Source organism: Oratosquilla oratoria, chromosome 4, assembly GCF_046742065.1.
Source record: "Oratosquilla oratoria isolate Oo_2021 chromosome 4, ASM4674206v1, whole genome shotgun sequence".
Classification (NCBI taxonomy): domain Eukaryota; kingdom Metazoa; phylum Arthropoda; class Malacostraca; order Stomatopoda; family Squillidae; genus Oratosquilla; species Oratosquilla oratoria.
In genome coordinates this window covers 22,304,003-22,330,727 of record NC_134780.1, presented here as the reverse complement: position 1 = coordinate 22,330,727, position 26,725 = coordinate 22,304,003, and the positions used below count along the sequence as shown (strand labels likewise).

The 26,725-nt window shown below is 37.9% G+C and overlaps 1 protein-coding gene across 2 annotated transcripts in view; it reads right to left on the bottom strand.

Annotated features, from left to right (window-relative positions):
* Positions 1-990: 990 nt before the first annotated feature.
* The window catches only part of LOC143024305 (structural maintenance of chromosomes protein 5-like), a gene marked incomplete at its 3' end in the record, with an annotated part of 42,166 nt that continues 16,431 nt past the window's right edge, over positions 991-26,725 (bottom strand). The window contains 6 exon segments of one of the 2 annotated variants that reach the window (XM_076183104.1): positions 991-1,237; positions 13,816-13,951; positions 19,132-19,278; positions 19,345-19,426; positions 19,685-19,752; positions 20,191-20,332. In XM_076183104.1, the coding sequence (XP_076039219.1) occupies positions 991-1,237; positions 13,816-13,951; positions 19,132-19,249 (501 nt within the window). 2 annotated transcript variants of the gene reach the window in all.

Sequence of the window (26,725 nt, the reverse complement as noted above, 5' to 3'; positions counted from 1 at the left end):
TGCTTCTGACCCAGGGCAGTGGACAGGGTGCAGGGATGACCCGTCATCCAGGAGGTGCTAAGATGAGAGGGAGGGTGGAGGGGTTGGAGTGTATTCAGGGATGGAATGGGTGGGAATGATTTTATGCCTTTTCCTTTTTGGCTACCTCCCTTGTAAGGTGGAAAAAGCCTTGGTATATGTATGTATGTATGCATATATTTAAATATATATATATTATGTATGTATATGTGTATATATATATATATATATATATATATATATATATATATTTATATATATATACTTTTTTTTTTTTTCATTATGAAAGACCTTCTTACACTGTTCAACATTCAAACTCTACAACTCAAAATTTTCAGTGCAATATTGTCCCCATTCCAACAAAATACTAAATATAGTGCAGGCTATACATAATTTTTTCTCTGAGTGATTTCTGAGTCAATCTGATAGTTGTGGTATATTAGGGGGCTGTGGATCTTTTGTGAATCAGACAAAAAATAAATACATAAATAGATAAATGAAATAAATAAGCATATAGATTTGCATACATACATATACCAAAGGCTTTTTTCCCATCCTCATATACTCCACTCCCATCCACCTTCTTCCCCCCTCTTATCTTGGCTCATCCTGGATGACGGGTCATCCCAGCATCTCACCCACTGTCCTGGGTCAGAAGCAGTGTCACACGACATAGCACATCCACAGTAAGGCTGCTTCATTAAATCAGTGACACCCCCCCCCCTTCTGTACCCTTATGCAGAAATGAAGACAGGGAAAAATCCCTTCAGGCTAAGTTAATCCATTTTTTACAAACACTCCCTTACCCCCCATCCCCCATTCACTCCCCTTCATGCATCACAGCATCATCCATACACAACCATTCTCCATTCACCCCTATCTTCTGTCCTCTTCTGTCCTTCCTCAACAGACATTCCCCTTTCGCAATGCCCCCTTTACCCCTTATGATATAACCAAAATAAATTAACTTACATGTTTTTTGGCTTTTTCCCTACAACTATTTGATTCTCCTCTGTACTTTTCCATTCTGTTTTCTGCTGGTTTCAATTTCTTTGTTAAGACACTCCACTGCTCTTCCATGACAGCTTTACGTTCCTTGGAAGCCATCTTTTCCTGCCTTTTTTCACAATACAGGTACCAAGTGTATCTGATTTTTAAATCTTCAATCTCTTTTTCAATTTTCTTCTTTAAGTCATTGTTCTTAACTTGATCCTCAATGCTGGAAAAGAAAGGAGGTTACTTCACACATACTCTAAATCATATAAATTGTCAATTTGCAAAAACAATGTGTAAAAACCTATGTTTTATAGTGAAACTGGTGGAAAAAGTAGGGCAACTAGTGAGGTCAGGTGAGGAAAGATAACAGCAAGAGAGTCAATGAATCTACTGCCTAAGTTCTCCATAACAGAAGGAACAAACAATGAGTATGTCCATGTAGTGATCCAGCAGGACAGACATCAATGAGAAACCTACTCTTGTCATCCATCTGCAAGACCTGTCAGCACCACCTCCTTCTGTACAGCCCCAAGGAGCTGACACCCAGTCTCTGGACCAGGACCAAGACCTACCCACCTACCTACCTTCCTTCCTACCTAACTACCTCTCTCTCTCTCTCTCTCTCTCTCAACTCTGAATGTAGTTCCTGAAGCTTTTCACCTATGGTGGTAGTAAATAGGGGGGAGGGATGCAGAATGTCACTACCATGTTTTGATGCATGTCATGGAAAGTAATTACACAAGAGTGAGAGGACTCAGGATCCCCAACTCTGCATTTTACTTCAAAAAGTCAAGAAGTCTCGACTCAATCCCTCATAAATGGGTCATTAAATACGTGTTGACACAGTATAGATGAAACCAAAAGGGAACAGATTAGTAGTATACTTGTAAGAAGAAAAATGAATGTGTTAGCAATGAGTAAAACAAAACTGACAGGAAAGGATGAGTTGTAGTTTGGAAGTCTGGTAGGTAGAGTGTTGGGAAAGGCATGGGGGAGAGGGAGGGAAGGTGTTGCATTGCTGGTAAATAACAGCGAAAAAATACACGGGAGCAACGAGCAATTTCGCTCGGGAGAGTTCCAATGTCGCTCTCACAAATCCAATAGCGGGAGCAATCCCCCACAAAAAAAATCGCTCCCGCGGCACGATTCAACGTTTTTCATGCATTATCCATCATTTGGCAATCCCTGAATCCCATCACCATTGATGAAAGGATCAGAGCAAACACAACTTACCCATGATCAATCATTGCATTTTCAACTGATATCATAAACGCAACGCATCAATCAACTTTAATTTGTTGATGTGCGTATGTTTACGTGGTACAGCTGCTAGAGTTCAATGGCTTACCTAGCCTAGCTTCGTATCAGCTGCATGCACGCGTATACTATAGTACATGTTGACTAGACTACACGACTACTGTGCTACATAATGTCGCTAGTTGCCAATTGCATGGTACCTATATGCAGGGAAGTTCATTGGTTGCATGCAGCTAGCTGCCCAATCAACGCGCTGACTACAGATACAATGCATCATACCCAATACCACATCACCACATGCATACGTACACTGTACATATGCAAACTCGCTTGAGGCCTAGGAGGGAAACTGGGAAATCTCATTTATAACCTCGTTCGCGTATTTATGAGAAAACAAAATAGAATCGAACGTTTTGTTAGTAATTGAAAGTAAATAAATTTAAGTATCCAGGAGGTGCTCAGATGAGAGGGAGGGTGGAGGGGTGTGGAGTGTATTCAGGGATAGAATGGGTGGAAATGATTTTATGCCTTTCCCTTTTTGGCTACCTCCCTTGTAGGGGGAAAAAGCCTTGGTATATGTATGTATAAATATGAACATTTGATAATGATATATTTAGTTCATAAATATGGATCTTTGGAGGGAGAAAAAAAATGCAAAAATAAAAAATGATTCATTAGATAGCTTAGGTTTACAGTAGCTAGGTCTACATTTGTACGTCACATCCATGCCAAACTTTCGATGATCATACATCATGGAGCGATTTCTAGTGAAGCAAGTGAAGATGAGTGAAGATGGTTTGCCCTCAGATTCAGTCTTTTCAGAATCGAGGGAGAGGGTTTTGACGGCAGGAACCACTTCTGGACCAGCAAAGCCTAATTCAAACTCTACGGGCAAGGGCCAGGGAAAACGAAAACCAGTAAAGCATGAATCTACTCTACGCTCGTGGAACCTAGATTGGCTTGAAGTGGATCGGGGCAGTGATGGTACTCTAACGGTGTATTGCAAGGCTTGTCGTGCATTTCCACCCCCAACCACTGCCAGTGGCAACAGAGGCGCTGTGTCTGCCGATCAGTTTCACCCATCCCCCTCCCCCCAAAATTAAAGGCTGATTTGTTTAAAAATATATATATCTTTCATGCACATGAGTGATGAGTTAGCCTTCCAATAGTTTGAAGGAAATCTGTATCCATTACCACTTACTAACCATCACCCACCACGCACGTGATCCACATGCTTGCAACAGAGCGAGACTTCCTCTTGCTTACCTTGCGTTTCCCACGACATGCACACCTAACGCAGCACATTTGAAGACAAACAAGATATAGATGCCTAGTGTCACCAGACTAACCTATCATAAATCCTTTTATTATAACTGCCCTAGTGTATTAAGCATAAACTAGCATATATATATAATATACCAAACAATATCCACCAATTGTAGGACTGACCCTCTTACATAGAACAGACCCCATGCAATGAATAACAAGACTAACACCCTTGCTTGAAACCACTAACACTCCTATAAAATGTTTAACACCCAAGCCACGTGGCCAGAGCTGGGGTAGGTGAAGAACCTACTGCCAGAGGCTGGGTAGGTCACGAACCTACCGGCCAGAGGTCAGAACTATTGTGCCCTAGGTCAAGGCCTGGCACTTATTGTATTTAGCCCAAAGGGCCATTCGATTTGTAGTTTAACCTGAATCTCTTGTTTGAATAAACAAAGAAAACTCCCGCTTTGGAGTCTATCTCGCCACATTAAGACTTCCCTACGTAACCATATAACCTACCATAACGGTTACACTGGCGGCAGCAGCGGTTCGCCCACGCTATACAACCACGTATATAACGTATACACTGGTGCCCAGCGGTGCTCCTACACTGTATACACTGGTGGCTCGCGGTGGCCACAACTACGTACCATAACGGTTACAAATCAAACCTGCAAAAACATGGCTCTGGAAGTATCAAAAATGGCTCTGGTAATTAAAAAAATGGCTCTGGTGAAATTTAAATAGAATTAAAAATGGCTCTGGAGAAAAAAAAATATATATATATATTTTTTTCCCTGGTAAATAATGAGATAGGTATGTGTGTAGAGAAATGTTATCAATGATATTTTGGGTGAAGGTGAAATTGGAATGTGCAATATGGATGTTTGTGAGAACATACTGGTAGCAAGATAAATGATGAAGTGTTTTCTTTTCAATTTATTCAAATAAGTGTGTAAGGGGTGTTTGTGCGTAAATGATATTTTGACCCAGCCTGAAGGGATTTCTCCCCACCTTCTCTTTTTCTGCATGAGAAGATGGGAGGGGAGTGGAATGTTTGGTAGTAGAAATGTGTCTTTGACTTGGCTACCTCCCTTATACGGTGGAAAAAAGCTCTTAGTATATAGATAGTATAAAGTTTTGGGAAATCTGTACATATGATGGTGTTTGGGGATTTCAAAGCAAGATCATGACATGAGATGACAGAAGGAGTAGTAATCAAGAACTATAGTTAAGAGATGTTATAGATGTGTATTGAAAGGAGAAAAATTAATGTGAACACAGTATTTAAGAAGAAAGACAAGCAAAGTATATGTGGACCAGGGTGGTTGGTGGAAAAGTCATCAAGAAAATGTTGCTGGTCCATGTAGGTGGGCCCAAAATGGGGTTTGGAAGAGTTCTGAATGTAAATGTGTTCAGGAGAGGACAGTGGATTGTCAAATCATTATCTGGCAGAAGAGAAATAAACCCCTTCACTACAGGCCAAAATCTCACGGGCAGCATTAGCTGCCAGACGTACGATGTTTCGTCATAATACTCGCATCATAAAAAATAGTCACCGCTTATATTGATCGTTCTCTCTTTCACCTGTGAATTTTGATAACCATAGAAAATGTGATGAAGACAGTTTAGAGAGTATGTCATTACATAGGGGCAACTACAATAAATATAATCAAGACGCCGATATGGCAGCCTCGCGTATCCACTTGCTCCTCATGCCACCTACGTAGGCGGCACCGTATGGAAGAGGTTAAGCATAAACCATGTGAGTCAAGATATCTTGGTACATACATACATATACCAAGGGCTTTTTCCCCCTTACAAGGGAGGTAGCCAAAGTCAAAAGGCATAAATCAGTTCCCACCCATTTCATCCCCACACTTCACTCCCATTCACCACCCATCCCTCTCTATTTTCTTAGTTCCTCTTGGATGACAAGTCATCCCTGCATCTTGCCTAATGTCCTGTGTTACCATGGTGAATCAACCAATTAATCAATCAATCAGACACACACACACACACACACACACACACACACACTTCAACGAATGGACGGCTTAGAAGACGTTCTGAAGAAAATTGAAGTTTGTGGATCCCAACGCAAAGAGAAGTGCCTATTGTTTTTACAGGGTGGGGGGGAAATTGCTCGTGGAGTAGTAGGAAAGTAGGGAAAGAGGAAAGGGGGAGGGATTACTGAGGGAAATGGAAGGAAATGAGGAAGGAGTAGACTTGGCCCAGGCAGACAGGCGAAAGGTAAACAAAAGGCCTCCCGACGACGACGAAATGTCTAATAAAAATGTAAAGATTAGAAGTATAGATAAGAGCAATACAGTAGAAAGTGATGAGAATATTTTCAAGGGATTTAAAGAGGGTGGGGGGGACACAAACCCCCCCCCGACTGACAAGACTAGAGGAGAAGGTTGATAAGGTGATCGAGGACTTGGAGAGTAGGTTAGGTCATATGAACACCATTTTACAAAGGGTTGAAAGATTGGAAGAACTAGAGAAGGCGAATAAAAACTTAACTGATGAAATAGAAGACCTAAAAAGACAGTTAAGAGAAGTAAAGGTGGAGAATGAGGAATTGAAGAAGAATAGTAAAGAAAACAGAGAGACAATAGCTAAAGAAACTAAGAATTGGAAAACAACCCAAGAAGGAAATAAGGTTTCATTCACTGACATAGTCAAACAGCAATTGAAAGAACATACTGAAGACTCAGTTATTAAAGTGATGAGACAAAAGGAGAATATAGTAAGAGATTTAGCAGACAAGAAGAAATGTATAATTATATTAGGAATGGAAGAGAAACACAACACAGATAGAACCACAAGAATCAAAGAGGAAAATGAAAAAGTAAGCCAATTACTAGAATCAGTTCAGGAAGATGAACCAGAAATTATGAAACAAATCGAAGAGAAATTTAGACTCGGAAAGTATAGCACAGACAAGACCAGACCAATTAAGATTAAATTCAAGTCACAAACAACGGCAGAGAATATCTTATCCAAAACAGGGAAACTAGCAACAAGTGAACAATATAAAAAGATATGGATAAAGAGGGAAATGAATAAAAAGGAAAGAGAGGAAGAAAAGCAGAAAAGACTGGAAGCTAAGGCAAAAAACGAGAACAGAACGGAGTCAGAGAAAGAGAGATTCTATTGGAGAGTAGTGAACATGAAACTAAGGAAGTTCGACATACAAAAGAAAAACATAAGGGAAACAGAGAACACAATGGAAGTGGCAGAAAACTAAGAGTGTCTTACACAAATATAAATGGATTAATAACAGGATTGAATGAGCTGAATGATTATTTGAAGGAAAAAGAACCGGACATAATGGGAATTGTAGAAACAAAATTAAAAGGCCCACTACCACCCAACAGTGTAGGACATGATGCATACAATTATTGGATTAGAAACAGAGAGAAAAAGCAAGGGGGTGGAGTTATGTTCCTGACTAAGAAGGATATAAACGTGAAAGGTGTCATATATGGAAAGAATACAGTAGAGATGATTATGATAGAAGTGGAAGACAGAGATAAGAAGAGCAGAAAATTTGTGATAAATTATGTGCCTCCAAAAACAGCCTCATGGGAGGAGAGTGAACATAAAAGTATGTTAGAGGACACAAAGATAACATTAAATAAAATAATGGAAGACGGAGGAAGAATAGTTATGATGGGCGACTTTAATTGCAAAGAAATCTGCTGGGAAGAAATGACAGTAAAGGGTGGAGACGACTCATGGGGAAACGCTCTTCTTGAGATGATTATTGACCACACAATGACACAATGGATACAGGAGAACACTAGGTATAGAAATGAAGAAGAACCATCGAGACTAGACTTATTAATTACATCTGAACCTAGAATAGTGGACAAGATTGAATATAAAACACCAATAGGTAAAAGTGACCACATATTGATTGAACTGGAACTTAATGAAGAAATATATATGAAAAGAAATGAACAATATAGAAAAGGAAGAATGATGTATGAAAAAACAAACTTTGATAAAATAAGAGAATTCTTTCAACAAGAAAACTGGGAAGAAATATACAAAGAAGAAACATCAGTGGAAAAGAAATGGAATATTTTGACAAAAATTTACAAAAAAGGAGTGGAAAAGTATGTCCCAAGACAAAAACAAGAAAAAGAATATGTAAAATGCTGGTACAACAAAAGTTGTAGGGAGTTAAAAGACAAAAGAGACAAAGCCTGGACCAGATGGAAAAAAGACAGAAGACCTGAAAAATGGAAAATATATACCGTTTATAAAAATGAATATGTACAAACGTGCAGAGAGGAAAAGAGAAAATATGAAAAAGATGTCACAGAAAAATGTAAAGATCAACCAAAACTATTCTACAGATTTGTAAACAATAAACTGAAAAACAAACAGGACTTGGAGAAATTAAGACAAGGGGGAGTTGAATACACTGAGGAAATGGAAATGGCGGAAATTATGAACAAACATTTTAAATCAGTGTTTACAAGGGAGAACATACAACCTGAAGAGATTGAATGGAAAGAGAAAGTCCCCCCTATAGAAGAAATAGAAGTATCAAAGAATGAAATATTGATACACTTGAGTAATCTTGATGTCAGAAAATCGCATGGACCAGATGAAATAGCAAACTGGATTCTGAAAGAATGCAGGAATGAACTGGCAGACAAAATACATAACATAATAAGCAGTTCCTTGAAAGAAGGAAAAGTTCCAGAAGATTGGAAAAAAGCAAATATAGTACCTATATATAAAGGAGGAAATAAAGAAGAACCTACCAACTATAGACCAGTCTCTCTAACAAGTACAATAGCAAAAATTTGTGAAAGAATTATCAAAAATAGATGGGTAAAATACTTGGAAAAAAACAACGTACTAAATCCAAGGCAATTTGGATTCAGACAAGGACGATCATGCGTCACCAATTTAATATGTTTCTATTCAAGGCTAATAGATATAATACAAGAAAGAGATGGATGGGCTGATTGTGCATTTCTAGACCTAAAAAAAGCTTTTGACAAAGTACCACATAAGAAGTTGCTTAAGAAACTAGAATCTGAAGGAGGAATACAAGGTAAATTACTAAATTGGATGGAAGACTTTTTGCAAGAAAGAAAAATGAGAGTAGTGATAAGAGACCAGCACTCAAAATGGAATGAAGTAATAAGCGGTGTCCCGCAGGGAACAGTTCTGGCCCCAATAATGTTTGCTATATATATTAATGATATGGATGAAGGAATTGAAAGCTATATGAGCTTCTTTGCAGACGATGCAAAACTACTGAAAAGAGTGAAAACTGAAGAAGATTGTGAATCACTACAGAGAGATCTAAATAAAGTACAGGAATGGAGTAGGAAGTGGGAGATGGAGTTCAATACAAAAAAGTGTAGTATAATGGAATTTGGAAAAAGCAAAAACAGAATAACAGGATCATATAATTTGGGAGAAGAAGGAATAAAAAAAGTAGAAAATGAGAAGGACCTGGGAGTCATTGTTATGAATAATATGTCACCTGAGAAACATATAAATAAGATTTTTGGAGAAACTTATAATTTAATAAGAACAATCAAAGTGGCATTTACATACCTGGATGAAGAAATGGTGAGGAAAATCCTAATCACCCTGATAAGACCAAGATTGGAATATGCAGCAACGATATGGTCACCAAGTACAAAAAAATGTATAAAAAAACTTGAAAGAATACAAAGAGCAATTACAAAACTGGCACCAACACTCTCAAAACTATCATATAAAGAGAGACTACAAAAACTTGAACTACAGACACTAGAGCAAAGAAGAGAGAGAGGAGATTTGATAGCTATTTACAGAATCATGAAAGGCATAGAAATTACTGATAGAGAGAATCTGATAAAATGGGATGACAGAAATACAAGAGGACACGGAAAGAAAATAAAAAAAAGACAGCTATAGAAGAGATTTGAAAAAGAACAGCTTTCCTCACAGAGTAATAGACAGTTGGAACAAGTTAGATGAGAAAGTGGTGTGTGCAAAAACAATACATGAATTTAAAAATTTAGATAAAATGAGAAATGAAGACGGGACCCCACGAGCATAGCTCCCCTTCCCGTAAAATACAACTAGGTAAATACAACTAGGTAACACTTCAACGAATGGACGGCTTAGAAGACGTTCTGAAGAAAAGTGAAGTCTGTGGATCCCAACGCAAAGAGAAGTGCCTAGTGTTTTTGCAGGGTGGGGGGGAAATTGCTCGTGGAGTAGTGGGAACGTAGGGAAAGAGGAAAAGGGGAGGGATTACTGAGGGAAATGGAAGGAAATGAGGAGGGAGTAGACTTTGCCCAGCCAGACAAGCGGAAGGTAAACAAAAGACTTAGCGAGGATCAAATGTCTAATAAAAATGTAAAGATTAGAAGTATAGAGAGGAGCAATACAGAGGAAAGTGACGAGAATATGTTCCAGGGATTTAAAGAGGGTGGGGGGGACACAACCGCCCCGACTGATAAGACTGGAGGAGAGAGTTGATAAGGTGATCGAGGACTTGGAGCGTAAGTTAGGTAACGTAGACTCCATTTTCCAAAGAATTGAAAGGTTGGAACAACTAGAGAAGGCTAACAGAAACTTAACTGAAGAAATAGAGGACCTAAAAAGACAGTTAGGAAATGTAAAGGAGGAGAATGAGAAATTGAAGAAGAATAGTAATGAAAACAGAGAGAAAATAGCTACAGAAGCTAAAAATTGGAGAATAACTCAAGAAGGGAATAAGGTTTCATTCACTGACATAGTCAAACAGCAATTGAAAGAACATAATGAAGACTCAGTTATTAAAGTGATGAGACAGAAGGAGAATATAGTAAGAGAATTAGCTGACAAAAAGAAATGTATAATTATATTAGGAATGGAAGAGAAACATAACCCAGATAGAACCGCAAGAATCAAGGAGGAAAATGAAAGAGTAAGCAGTTTATTAAAATTAGTCCAGGAAGATGAACCAGAAATTATAAAGGAAATTGAGGAAAAATTCAGACTCGGAAAATATAGTACAGATAAGACCAGACCAATTAAGATTAAATTCAGGTCACAAACAACAGCAGAGAAAATTCTATCCAAGACAGGGAAACTAGCAACAAATGATCAATATAAAAAGGTATGGATAAAAAGAGAAATGAATAAGGAGGAAAGAGAGGCAGAAAAGCAGAAAAGAATTGAAGCTAAGGCAAAAAACGAGGAAAGAACGGAGTCAGAGAAAGAGAGATTCTATTGGAGAGTAGTGAACATGAAAATAAAGCAGTTCGACATACTAAAGAAAAACATAAGGGAAACAGAGAATACAATGGAAGTGGCAGAAAACTAAGAGTGTCTTACACAAATATAGATGGATTGATAACAGGATTGAATGAACTGAATGATTATTTGAAAGAAAAAGAACCGGACATAATGGGAATTGTAGAAACAAAATTAAAAGGCCCACTACCACCCAACAGTGTAGGACATGATACATACAATTATTGGATTAGAAACAGAGAGAAAAAACAAGGGGGTGGAGTTATGTTCCTGACTAAGAAGGATATAAACGTGAAAGGTGTCATATATGGAAAGAATACAGTAGAGATGATTATGATAGAAGTGGAAGACCGAGATAAGAAGAGCAGAAAATTTGTGATCAATTATGTGCCTCCGAAAACAGCCTCATGGGAGGAGAGTGAACATAAAAGTATGTTAGAGGACACAAAGATAGCATTAACTAAAATAATGGAAGACGGAGGAAGAATAGTTATGATGGGCGACTTTAATTGCAAAGAAATCTGCTGGGAAGAAATGACAGTAAAGAGTGGTGATGACTCATGGGGAAATGCTCTACTTGAGTTGATTACTGACCATTCAATGACACAATGGATACAAGAGAACACTAGGTATAGAAATGAAGAAGAACCATCGAGGCTAGACTTAATAATTACATCTGAACCTAGAATAGTGGACAAGATTGAATATAAAACACCAATAGGTAAAAGTGACCACATATTGATTAAACTGGAACTTAATGAAGAAAAATATATGAAAAGAAATGAACAATATAGAAAAGGAAGAATGATGTATGAAAAAACAAACTTTGATAAAATAAGAGAATTCTTCCAACAAGAAAACTGGGAAGAAATATACAAAGAAGAAACAACAGTGGAAGAGAAATGGAATATTTTGACAAAAATTTACAAAAAAGGAGTGGAAAAGTATGTCCCAAGACAAAAACAAGAAAAAGAATATGTAAAATGCTGGTACAACAAAAGTTGTAGGGAGTTAAAGGACAAAAGAGACAAAGCCTGGAACAGATGGAAAAAAGACAGAAGACCTGAAAAATGGAAAATATATACTGGTTATAGAAATGAATATGTACAAAAGTGCAGAGAGGAAAAAAGAAAATATGAAAAAGATGTTATAGAAAAGTGTAAAGATCAACCAAAACTATTCTACAGATTTGTAAACAATAAACTGAAAAACAAACAAGACTTAGAGAAATTAAGACAAGGAGGAGTTGAATACACTGAGGAAATGGAAATGGCAGAAATTATGAACAAACATTTTAAATCAGTGTTTACAAGGGAAAATATACAACCTGAAGAGATTGAGTGGAAGGAAAAAGTCCCCCCTATGGAAGAAATAGAAGTAACAAAGAATGAAATATTGACACACTTGGGTAATTTTGATGTCAGAAAATCGCATGGGCCAGATGAAATAGCAAACTGGATTCTGAAAGAATGCAGGAATGAACTGGCAGACAAAATACATAGCATAATAAGCAGTTCCTTAAAAGAAGGAAAAGTTCCAGAAGATTGGAAAAAAGCAAATATAGTACCTATATATAAAGGAGGAAATAAAGAAGAACCTACCAACTATAGACCAGTCTCTCTAACAAGTACAATAGCAAAAATATGTGAAAGAATTATCAAAAATAGATGGGTAAAATACTTGGAAAAAAACAACGTACTAAATCCAAGGCAATTTGGATTCAGACAAGGACGATCATGCGTCACCAATTTAATATGTTTCTATTCAAGGCTAATAGATATAATACAAGAAAGAGATGGATGGGCTGATTGTGCATTTCTAGACCTAAAAAAAGCTTTTGACAAAGTACCACATAAGAAGTTGCTTAAGAAATTAGAATATGAAGGAGGAATACAAGGTAAATTGCTAAATTGGATGGAAGACTTTTTGCAAGAAAGAAAAATGAGAGTAGTGATAAGAGATCAGCACTCAAAATGGAATGAAGTAATAAGCGGTGTCCCGCAGGGAACAGTTCTGGCCCCAATAATGTTTGCTATATATATTAATGATATGGATGAAGGAATTGAAAGCTATATGAGCTTCTTTGCAGATGATGCAAAATTACTGAAAAGAGTGAAAACTGAAGAAGATTGTGAATCACTACAGAGAGATCTAAATAAAGTACAAGAATGGAGTAGGAAGTGGGAGATGGAGTTCAATACAAAAAAGTGTAGTATAATGGAATTTGGAAAAAGCAAAAACAGAATAACAGGATCATATAATTTGGGAGAAGAAGGAATAAAAAAAGTAGAAAATGAGAAGGACCTGGGAGTCATTGTTATGAATAATATGTCACCTGAGAAACATATAAATAAGATTTTTGGAGAAACTTATAATTTAATAAGAACAATCAAAGTGGCATTTACATACCTGGATGAAGAAATGGTGAGGAAAATCCTAATCACCCTGATAAGACCAAGATTGGAATATGCAGCAACGATATGGTCACCAAGTACAAAAAAATGTATAAAAAAACTTGAAAGAATACAAAGAGCAATTACAAAACTGGCACCAACACTCTCAAAACTATCATATAAAGAGAGACTACAAAAACTTGAACTACAGACACTAGAGCAAAGAAGAGAGAGAGGAGATTTGATAGCTATTTACAGAATCATGAAAGGCATAGAAATTACTGATAGAGAGAATCTGATAAAATGGGATGACAGAAATACAAGAGGACACGGAAAGAAAATAAAAAAAAGACAGCTATAGAAGAGATTTGAAAAAGAACAGCTTTCCACACAGAGTAATAGACAGTTGGAACAAGTTAGATGAGAAAGTGGTGTGTGCAAAAACAATACATGAATTTAAAAATTGTTTAGATAAAATGAGAAATGAAGACGGGACCCCACGAGCATAGCTCCCCTTCCCGTAAAATACAACTAGGTACAACTAGGTAAATACACACACACACACTATAAACAACCTAATACAAACAAGTTAAATTTAAGATAATTAAACACATACTTGGCATTTCTTCTCTTCTCAGACTCCAACTCTTCACTCAATTTTTCAATCTTGGACTCAAGGTCAGAGAGCACTTTTCCACTTTCCTTCAAGAGTTCATGCTGCTCTAAGAGCGTTGGACCTTCATCTTTGGGAACTGTAAGGGAAAAAAATAATAATAATAATCCTTGAAAGGCAGTGGTTACTTTGCTTATGTGTGTATGAAGCAGGAGACAAGGATGACCCTTCATTCACAAAGAGCTTAGATGAGCAGGAGGAAAGAGTGGTGGGTGGGAGTGGTTATGTGCCTTTTGGCTTGCCTACTTCTGTTATGCTGTCTCACCATTCTTAATACTGTCCTGTACTACTTTTCTGAATATATATGTCCTAGGATGAGATGGATGGATGGGGTGAAGGGGGCTTTGGGGAAGAGGGGAATGTCTGCTGAGGAAGGATGGGAGAGGACAGAAGACAGGGGTGAATGGAGAATGGTTGTATATGGATGATGTTGTGATTGCATGAGGTGGAATGGGCAGGGGGGTGGGGGGTGAGGTAGTATGTGTGAGCAAAAGTTGACGCAGCCCGAAGGGATTTCTCCCCGTCCTCTCCTTTTATGCAAGGGGGGACGGAGAGGGGGGGTCGCCGATTTAATGAAGCGGCCTTGCTGTGGATGTGCTGTGTCTTGCGACACTGCTTCTGACCCAGGGCAGTGGGGAGGGTGCAGGGATGACCCGTCATCCAGGAGGTGCTCAGATAAGAGGGAGGGTGGGAGGGGTGTGGAATGTATTCAGGGATGAAATGGGTGAGAATGATTTTATGCCTTTCCCTTTTTGGCTACCTCCCTTGTAAGGGGAAAAAAGCCTTGGTATATGTATGTGTGTATGTACATGTCCTTTTCGCCAAACCCTGTGGTAGCGGAGAAAGAATACTGCCAACAAGTATTCCCACTCAAGTTGCAAAAGGTGACAGAAATGGGACAGGAATAGGACTAGGCATCATACTCTCTGTAGCCCCAAAGGGAACATTCCAAAAAAAAAAGCAATGGCACAAAGGAGCCTGGGAGGATTTTCCAATCAGAACTCTAAGTAAGGTGTGGGTGTTTTAATGTGCATGAGAGTAAAAGGGAAGAGATAAGCAGTATGTTTTTAAGAGGAAACATGGATGTGTTCCCACTAAGTGAAATTAAGTTGAAACGGAAGGGCAAGTTTAAGTTAGAAGTGTAGTGAGGAGGGTGTCAGGAGTGAAGAGAGGACAGGGGAGAGAAGGGTGGCTATATTAGTAAGTGAAGAGATAGGTAAGCGTGTGGGGTGGAAAGTGGTTTCTTTGAGGTTAATGTGGATGAAGGTACTGGGAGGGGAGATGTGGGTCTTTGTAAATGCATATGGGTCTGGTAGTGGGAAGAGTGGAGAAGAAAGAGTTTAAATATGTTCAAGATGAAATGTCTGAGAGGTATGGTAGGGGTTACTAGGCTGGATAGAGTGAAACGAGGAGATTAGGAGAGCGGGGGTGGGAAAGGAGTTGGGAGATAGGGTTGATGAAAGAGTATTGGGATGGTTTGGACACATGGAAAGAATGTGAAGAAAGATTGGTAAAAAAAAAGTCTGGAAGGCATAGGTAGATGGAGTGAACATGAGGGGGCAACCAAGGATGAGATGGATGGATGGGGTAAAAGGGGTGTTGGGAAAAAGAGGGATGTCTATTGGAAGGGAGAGGACAGAGTATAGGGGTGAATGAAGAATGGTTGTGATACATAGGAGTGGGTGGGGGTGGGGGAATATGTGAATAATAATTTCATGCAGCCTGATGGGATTTCTCCCTGTCTTCTCTTTTTCTGCATGAGGGGATGGAGGGGGAAGGGTCCCCGATTACATGAAGCAGCCTTGCTGTGGATGCACTGTGTCTTGCTGCGTTGATTCTGAACTAGAGCAGTGGGCAAGAAACAGGGATGAGCTGTCATCCAGGAGGAGCCAAGAAAAGAGGGAGGAAGAGGTGGTGAATGGGAGTGGAGTACATGGGGACAAAATAGGTGGGAGTGGATTTATGCCTTTGACTTTGGCTACCACCCTTGTAAGGGGGAAAAGGCCCTTGGTATATGTATGTACCTCCCATATAAGGGGGAAAAAGCCCTTGGTATATAGACAGACTGCTTTTAGTATACCTTAAAAGTTAACACCCTTGTTTGAATAACATCCTCAACATATTCTTTTCTATCTTATGCCAACTTGTTTTTATTCACCTCAGGTCAGAACCTTGCAATGATCGGGTCAATATAGCCTCATTAGTCAAACAAGAGGATGTATATTCAACAAACTATAACAATCTTCATACAAGAAACTTATGTGGTCAACTGGAAGAGGGCTCAATTGCTGCTTTTGTAATGTAAAGGAGGCTATCTATTTGCTAGCCCCAAATCTAATTTGTGTTCTCACATCTGCCAAAAGATGTGCTGATGTGATACTGAAATTAATTTTATCCTCCCTTCACAAATTGTGAATAAGACATGGATATTCCTCCTTTTTCCAACAAATGCACGGAATGGGCAATAGAGAAATTGAAAAAGTTTTATTCTGAACTCAGATAAGATCTCAAGTATCCATTTAACCCCTTCACTACGGGCCAAAATCTCGCGGGCAGCATTAGCTGCCAGACGTACGATGTTTCGTCATAATACTCGCATCATAAAAAATACAGGTAGTTCTCGTTATATGCGGGGGTTCCGTTCCGCGGACCCCCCGCATATAACGAATTCGCATATATCGAACTATTGAACCTATGGGAAAAAGGGGGATACGTTCTCAACTCGGACCTGCACCAGGTCCAGCACGCTTAAATGACATTGCGCTGATCCTGAAAACATAATAGGAGGGTTATAGAACAGAGTGAGTGAGCAAAGCGAGCATGATATTCTGCAACATTAACACTCTCTGACATGTAAGTATTAACCTCGGGAAAAGACGCTACCGTAAACATCACTTATTTCGCCAAGCGTATTTTCTTCAGCTGTTTGAAAAATCAGTCTGTTTACAATTCACATTTCAGACTGCTTGCTACGCTTAAACTGACTGTTGATGTGCTCTGGAGATACACAGGCAGGCTTACTGCTTAGAGTTTATCCAGTGCGGAGAATAAACGATAATTCTTGCAGAGAGTGAAAATTGACGAAATTAATTGGGGCAGTAATAAGTATCAAAAATTAATTTGTTTGTGAAAAAAATAATTAATTTGTGTATCAAAAAAGCTTAATTACCTGCAGAAAGACAATGGATTGGCCTATGAAACAGGAAGGATGCCTAAGACGATGCCGTCTGTACAGCTGCCGGTGTTGTTGTTGTGATAACGCCGCAGTGATGCCAGCTCTACCTAGCTGATGCAGCCAGTGTTACCACACGGCTTTGTGCACACCAACTTCAAATATATAATAGGTATTTTGAAAAAAATAATCGGCCGCGACTATTTTTATTTATTTTTTTTTTTTTTTTGTCAAATCGCATATCTTCGAATATATCCCCGCACATATTGAAAAGTGGTGCAAATTCTTGAATCGCATATACGCGAATTCGCATATATCGAAGTCGCATATATCGAGAACTACCTGTAGTCACTGCTTATATCGATCATTCTCTCTTTCACCCGTGAATTTTGATAACCATAGAAAATGTGATGAAGACAGTTTAGAGAGTATGTAATTACACAGGGGCAACTACAATAAATATAATCAAGACGCCGATATGGCAGCCTCGCGTATCCACTTGCTCCTCATGCTGCCTAAGTAGGTGGCACCGTATGGAAGAGGTTAAAATACTTTGGCCCAAAATGCAATAAAAGCCTTATCTGATATCTTCAACCACTCATGGTTGTACAATAAAATTCCAACTGTCTGGAAAAAATGATTGATTTGGTTTAACATCACAAACCCCCATATCAGCAGGCTAGGATGGTGCCCCTTACAGTGGACTTTGTAGCGTGGAATTTAATTAACCATTCCCTTAGTTCAACCCACCACGAGCAGGGTTCAAATATCCATCATCTCAACCTTCGCCACAAGTAACGGCACCCTAACCCGCTTGGCCAGCAAGCCTCAAAGATGGCCAAAGATGGAAAAGACCGTCCCACATAATACCCATATACCAAACTAAATTAAAACCTTCCATCCTACAGACCAATCCCACTACTACCCACTATATTCAAGCTGAGGGTTAGATTAGCAACAAAAAGATATACATACATACATATGCCAATGGCTTTTTCCCCTTTACAAGGGAGGTAGTCAAAAACAAAGGCAAAAAAAACACTCCCACCCATTCCATCTCCACATACTCCACTCCCACTCACCATCCTTCCCTCCCTATTATCTTGGCTCCTCCTGGATGATGGGTCATCCCTGCATCTCACCCACTGCTTTGAGTCAGAAGCAATGTAGCAAATCACAGCACATCCACTGCAAGGTCATTTCACTTAATCGGCGACCCCTCCTTTCCGTCCCCTTATGAAGACAAAGGTATACAACTAAATTATCCATCCTCTCCAAAGTACAATGGATTCAAAGATGGCCACTCCACTCAAACACATCATATAAGTGCTGGAGGGATTAACAAATCTCCACCAAGGAACATTGCTGACTACAAAGGAGCTCCTGATTAATGAAACAAGGCAAAAGTTATTATTATTATTCACAATAGTATCCTAAAACAATGGGGTCATATCCTGTAAGCTATCCCTATCTTCATTTTTTTTTATGATCTCTGAGGATAACACTAAATAGTATTGTTTGGTTGGTCAAAAGCAAACTCTGATGGAGAGAAAGTTGGGTTTTATTAGCAAAGATTGTTAATATACTATTAAGGAATTATCATAAAACCCCATGGAGGAGACGGAGAGGGAAATGATGACTGTGTTCCAAGTCATGTCCCCAGACAACCTATCTCTTCAGTGCTGGTCCATCCTTTATAGACACGGGCAGGTCATGACCCATGCTCCTAATTGGGAAATTGGAGGTAAAAATGCTGATGCCGGTGAGGGTATGCGTTCCTCAATGGGTTCAGTTGTTCATATCCCATGGGTGGCCAAAGTGTGGTTAGTCATGGCAGGCTGATACTGACATTGCATGCGTTTTTCTTCAAAGACGTTTTTGTGATGGTCACACAGCCGACCCTAGCATTGGTTAGTCATTCTGGGGCCCCATGAGTGATCCCCTTGGGAGGCCTCTGAGGTCAAATGTCATGGGATGGGCCAGGATGTGTCTTACAACCATAAGTGTTATATATTCTACTCTTCTGACCTCTACCTGCTAGCCAATGCAATGAATACAAATGTTTTAAGGCTAATGGTATACCTTACCAACTGATTTCTCCGTGTTCTCTAAAAGTTGAATTCTGTTCATCTTGGCAAAGTCAGCCACGCGATCTTGTGGCAGGAACATACATAGATTATCCACTTGAATGTTCAACTCCTTCATCTTCTTCTCCACCTGGAAATCAAATTCAACTTCAGTCTTTAGATTAAAACAGTGATCAACCTCATAATAATACTGCTACACCAAAGAACAATTACCTGCTTACGACTGACTCCTATACCATTCAAACGCCATTCAGTAGATGTACGTGTAAAGGAACAATTTACCACCACATTTGGCCTGCAAAAAAGAATGACAAGTTATTAGACAATGTATACAAGGTAAACAACATAATAAATCTACACATACATCAACCCCTTATAAAGATACCCAACTGTGTAAAAATATATTATTAAGGAATTATCATACAACACCATGGAGGAGTAAATTCAAACACAACAATGACACTGTGTATATAAATTGCTATATCATGTGAACATTAATATCTATCAGAAAACTACAAAAAGAGAGAGCTATAGAAAGATAAAGAATGCTTACTCTTCATTCCTGTGAAATTCTATCTCCGTCAGTGCTGATTCTTTACCATGTTTAATATAATCACCAATCTGTTTAAACATCAAAAGTTAAGACTTAGATTCTCTATAAAGAGAATTTTATGATATAAAATTTTGTGTGTAGACTATGTGTCTGACTGAATAATATGGTGAGTTCTGCACTGCAGTCTCTTTTCCATATTATTTTCTTTAAGTCTAATAATAATGCCAATGAACTACCCAACACCAATGTATTCTCAGTCACCTGAAGCTATTCATGTTCTCTATTCCTTTCCTTCACATATGCCCTACAATCCATGAATAAATTTTTTATTGCCTTCAAACTTCCCCTATTCCATATATTTCAACATGTATAGAAAAGTTTCTTTATATCATTCCAGTAAGTACCTCTTGATACCCTCCCACCACTGCTAATGCATTAAAATCATTCAACATCAATACTGAAAAAAAAGTCTCTTTGAAAATATATAAAAATCAATCACAACTTACACTTTTGCCTCTTCCTGTGAGGTATGGTTTGCCACCAAGTCCAATACATAGTGCACATATAATGGACGACTTTCCTGTACCATTCGGCCCAATGATGACATTAAGGTGAGGCTTTGGACGAACTTCTATCTCATCATATGTTCTGCGAAAGCACAAAATATTGTAATTGTCAACAAAATTCTTAGTGTAAAACTACATACTGTATCTACTGGACAAGGAAAATATATATTATCATATTCTCAGATTATCATTAAATATCCAGGACACTATTTGTTGCACTTGTCAGACCCCATATAGAATATGCTAACCAGGTCTGGTGCCCTCACCAGGGGAAGGATAATGAGGCACTGGAAAATGTTCAGAGCAAGGCCTCTATGTTGGTACATACATACATATACCAAAGGCTTTTTCCCCCTACACGGGGGGTAGCCAAAAAGAAAAAGGCATAGAAACCACTCCCACCCATTCCATTTCCTATATATTCCACTCCCCTCCACCCTCTCCCCTCCCTCTTATCTTGGCACATCCTGTTGGTACCTGAAATAAAAGATCTCTCCTATGAGGAACAACCTAAAGAGGCTAAATTCACCAGCACAAATATACCACAGATCTAGTTGGGACTTTATGTGATACCCCTCCAAAAAAAAAATTATAATAAAATGTTTCTATTTTATCATTCTATTTAATGCATGATGACAGATAACCACACTTCTAGACACCTGTGTCATGCCTCCCTTATATAAAATGCTGAGGTTAGAATAAATAATATAGCCTTGTTTTCTTCAGATGTGTGAGAGGGGAGTTATTTGGAATGAAATGTATCATTAATAATTCTCTATGCCCATGACCATATTCATTTCCTAAGCCTTCCCTCTTCCCACCATGAGCCATGTAGGTCAGATTGACCACATGCATCTTGCATATATTCTCATCCTTTACATAGTGCTGTAACCTAACATACTGTAACATTAAAAATGGAAAACTACATCACAACACACATATGAACAAACATACTTTCATCCCCTAAGGTGACAATCACATGATCAGTGTATGATAATGGCTAAGTAGACAGAAACACATCTCCAACAAACATATACACCACATCCCCAAATAAATCTAAACACAAATTAAATCACAAGAAATAACCACATAAAAGAACTAAACCTTTTACAATATAACCTATGTTTAGACCTTCCATTTGCAAGAACAATAAGGCTAAAATTATAAAGCTGTTAACTTCCCTTACCAGATGCTGACCTCAGCATTTAAATGGTATATTACCCAACACCAGACCAGATAGTAGCAGTTTGTAGGTGAACATCATGTATTTGAAATGCTAAATATAGGTGAGAAAAGGCACAGATGAGTTTTATTGCTGTACTAGTTCACCTGGTAATGCAGTGTCACTTGCCAAAACATTTATCTTCTATTATATAAAATTAATTATATCACAATACACTCCCACCCCATACATATCTAGAAATACTGATTGATATCTCCAACCCATGATTAATCACTTCCCTAAAAAACCCTATACTAAATGGCCCTGTCTTCTAAATTTTTGACACTCCATATTGCTGTTTCTCAGTGCTCTTCCTTGCAATGCAGGGGACATTTTAATAGGAGTGAGGAGATGCATCATTTATGCTCCCAACATATCCCCCCAAAAGTATAATCTCACTTAATCACATGAAAAACCAAACACTCTCCTTAAAACTACCCAAAATTCTTATACAGTAATTACTACTGAGCACGTATACAGCTCTAAAAAATTTCATAACCAAATGATAATAATGTTGTGTGGAAAAGTCACTGGTTCCAATGTTATTTCCACTGTTCAAACATCATTTCCTGAATGGAAAATTTCATTACTACCTTATTTTGGCAGAAACCACAAAAGAAATGCCTCCTAAGCAAGAAACTGCGATGAAATAATACTTCTTGTATGGGAGCCTTTGCTAGCTTTACACTTATTGAGGCTTATGAGACAAATGGTAATGTGTATGACATCCACTGTTCCAAAGGGTTTTTCAGATAGAGGAAGGATGCAGTAACAAGAGGCAATTCTATAAAGATTTACAAGTATAGATCAAGGCTGAACTTGGGAGTTGTAAATAACTGGAATGATTTACCTGAATGGGTTATAAGCTCATACACAATTCAGAAATTTGTGTAAAACAAATTTAGACAAACATTGGAAGCTTCAGGATCAAACTTATTACAAAGCCTTACAAAGTCGGAGCATGCCGACAGGAGACCTTTTGGTCCATATCTAGGTCGGATGCGAGAAAAAAAAATCATAATAAAATAATAAATAAAAACTATAATAATGTAAATAACAAATAAAATACATAAATAAATGCATAGGTATAGTTCAATAATAAACAGGTAAATAGTAAGTAATAATAAATTGACATACAACTAATAATAAATGAAAATCAAACAGACAAATGATAACAAAACAAAAACAAATAATATAAAATAAATTATAATCATTACAGCATCTTGCTTAGGTGTTTATCTAAATGATTTTTAAAGCTTCGAACTTAACTACATTGCACTACCTGTGCAGGAAGTTTATTCCATTCATTAACCACACGGTTGGCAAAGTTGTTTCTACCTACTTCCAAAATGAATCTATTTCCGGATAGTTTGAGACCATTGTTTCTTGTCTGATTCTCATTCAATGTGAAAATTTTGTCACTTTTCATGCTGTCAATTCCCTTTAGAATTTTAAAGACCTGTATCAAGTCACCTCTGAGTCTACGCTTTTTTAGGGAAAACAGATTCATGTGTTTTAGTCGATTTTCGTATGATTTATTTTTGATATTTGGAATCAGTTTTGTGGCTCGCCGTTGTACTTTTTCCGGTCTGTCAATGTCTTTAATGAGATTCGGTGACCATACGGAAACAGCATATTCCAAATGTGGACAAACTAACGATTTATATAGCTTGTTAATGAGTGATGGACTTTTGAAATCAAAAGATCGCGCAATCAGTCCTAGAATCTTATTTGCTTTCTCAGAGGCTGAAATACATTGCTTGGATTATTTGAGGTTGTTACTGATAATTACGCCGAGATCTTTTTCACTATCCACTTTTGTTAACGAATTTCCAAATAACTTGTAATCGTACTTACTGTTATTTTTACCTTTGTGCATTACCTTGCATTTACTTGTGTTAAATTTCATTAGCCACTTTTCAGACCATTGCTGTAATTTATCTAAATCTTCTTGAATTTCTAACTGGTTAAAGTAATCCTTTGCCATTCCTCACAGTTTTGTATCATCAGCAAATTTGGAAACAGTTGATTTTAGTATATGGTTTATATCATTTATATACACTATGAATAGAAGTGGCCAAAGAACGGAACCCTGAGGAACTCCACTTATAACATTTTTCCATCTAGAAGTTTTTCCATTCAAAACAACTCTCTGTTTTCGACCATTCAACCAATTACTAGTCCAACTTAATAGGCTACCACTTATTCTGTGTAAAGCTAATTTAGTAAGTAGTCTTTCATGTGGGACGGTATCAAAAGCTTTTGCAAAGTCTAGATATATCAAATCTATATTGTTTCTTTTGTCATAATTCAAGATAACTGTGTTGTAGAATTTGAGTAAATTAGTCACACAAGAACATTTCCGTCTGAAACCATGCTGGCTATCATTTATCAATCGGTTACTTTCTAAATGATGTTCGATAGCATCTCTGATGATAGTTTCCATTATTTTTCCTACGATTGAAGTCAAACTTGTAGGCCTATAGTTATTTGGTTTCTTTTTGTCACCTTTTTTGAATATGGGAGTAACGTTAGCTAGTTTCCATTCTCTTGGTACATCTCCGGATATGATGGATTTCTTGAAAATATATTCTAATGGAACAACAATCTCATTTTTCATTTCCTTTAAGATTCTTGGATGCCAACCGTCAGGCCCTGGTGTTTTATTAACTTTGAGTTTATCTATACACCTTTTAATTTTTTCTTTTGTTATATTTACTGTAGTAAGTTTACCCTCGACTTTTCACAGGTTTCAGTTTTGAGTTCACTTTGAGGTGTTCTGTTTACGAATACCGAGCTAAAATAATTGTTTAAGATATTACACATTCCTTCATTTGAATATTCAAGTTGACCGTCAGCGCAGATAATAGTGGACCAATGTGATTCCAAACAACCTTTTTATCTCTAATGTAACTATAGAATTCTTTGGGATTCTCTTTGGATTTATCAGCGATGTTCATTTCGTATTGTCGTTTTCTTTTTCTTATTGTCTTTTTTAAATCTCTCTGTATTGATACATAATTTTCATAGTCATTAGATGCACCCGAGCATTTATATTTCTTATAAGCCTGTCTCTTTTTAGCAATACTTTTTTCAGTTTCTTTGTCGAGCCACTTTGGGCGAGCCTGATTTGGGGGACGTCTGTCCTTAAAAGGAATGAAAGTATGAATCATCTTAGTGAGCGTATTTTGAAATATTTCCCACATCTGATCTACAGGTCTTTCGTTTAATTTTGCCTCCCAATCTGTAAGCTGAAGCTCCTGACGTAGTCCTATAAACTAAGCTTTACTGAAATTGGGTATTTTAGAAACACAAGTATCTATTCTAAAAAATTTCAGGAGTTTGAATCTAACTAAGTTGTGATCGCTATTTGCAACAGTTTCACCGACTTCTACATCAGTTACCATGCTTTCGCGGCTAGTGATCAATAGATCAAGTAAGTTTCCATATCTTGTGGGCTCTTTTATATGCTGAATTAAGTAATTGTCACCAAGAAAATCAATCAAGCGACTACCTATATGGCCATGTTCAAGGGTCATCCAATCAATGTCAGTAAAATTGAAATCACCCATTATCAATAAATCCCAGCTGCAGAAACTAGACAGTTCTTGAAATAACAGTTTGTCATCTGCTAATGATAATGTCTTTGGCCTATATATTACACCTATACTGTATTCATTTTTTGTCCATTTGTTTGGGTTAACTCAACCCACAAACTATTATATGCATCCTGTTTCACTTTCTCTAAAACACAAGCATGAACATTGTTTTTAACGTACAACAGAACACCTTTCTCGTGGTTTCTATCCTGATGAAAGTGTTTAATTCACGCATTATTAAATTCAGCTTCAAACTCTGTACCATTTAACCATGTCTCAGTTATTCCTATCATATCTTGATTTTCGCTTTTGACATACGCCTGTATTTCTTGAAATTTGTTTTATTTCTTATAACCATGGAGCCCAAATAATGTTCACTGCTCAGACACCAGCTTGGAGGATATAGAACTGGAGTCACCGGCTATACGAGTATAGCCTCTTCCAGAAGACAATATGTTAATCCTCAATGTGGATTGGAGAGAATAAAAAAAAAAGCCTTATTACTAATATGCTTGGTCCATTCCAGTAATCACATAATTCTCTCTTTACAGGAACCCACAGAGGGCTGCTTACAGGCGTCATGATTTGCGGGCACGGAGCAGGGGTATTAAGGGTTAGGGACAGGATTTTGCCTGGGAATAGGGTTATAATAAGGGTTAAGGGTGGGATCAGAATTAGGGTCAGGATTGGGATTTGTATTGAGGAGAGGGAGGTAGTGATGTGTCATTCTATTTCTAAAAGTATCAAGAGTGGGACTATTAACTACATGGAATGGGAGATAATTCCATTTTTGGATGCTGTAGGGGGAAAATGAGTTCTTGAGTATGTTGGTGCTTGTTTGGTATGTGTGGTAGGTTGTAACTGCCTCTAGTTATTCATGTATTTGTTGGGTGTAAGTTTCTTTGTTTGAGTCAACTAAATTGTTTGTGATTTTGTACATCATTCATTGTCATCTCCTTGTTTCAAGTGGTTCAAGTCAATGTCTTGTTTTAACCTTGTGACTGATGTTGTGTGTCTGTAATTACATCTGATCCATCTTGCTGCTTTATTTTGTGTGGACTCTAATTTGTATATGTCATTGTTAGTGTGTGGATCCAAGATGGTGTCACAATACTCTAAGCATGGCCAAACAAGTGTCTTATAAGCAAGAATTTTGATGTCTGCATTGCATTTCCTGAGGTTCCTGTGCAGGAATCTCAAGGCTCTATTGGCCATAGCCTTGACGTTGCTCATATGTGTGGCCCACCTCATGTCTGTTAAAATGTGGACCCTAAAGTATTTGTGGTGGGAAACTATGTCTAGGTTTGTGTTATGTAGTGTATAGGTAAATTGGATAGGTTGGTTAGTATGGGTGGATCTGATGTGGTGACATTTGTCAGGTCTAAATGTCATTTGCCACTTGTCTTCCCACTCAAGGGCACGTAGGTCATTCTATAGTTGAAGACAATTGTCTCCATTACCTATCTCCCCATATACTAAACTATTATCTGGAAAGTCTTGTAGTAGAGGAAAGTGAGAGTGGGAGATCATTTAGGTAAGAAAGGAAGAGGAGAGGTTCCAAGACAGTGCCCTGGGGAATTTCAGAAGTTACAGGAACAATAAGGTTTGACTACCCTCAAGAACAATATGCTGTTCTCGAGAAGTCAAGAACATC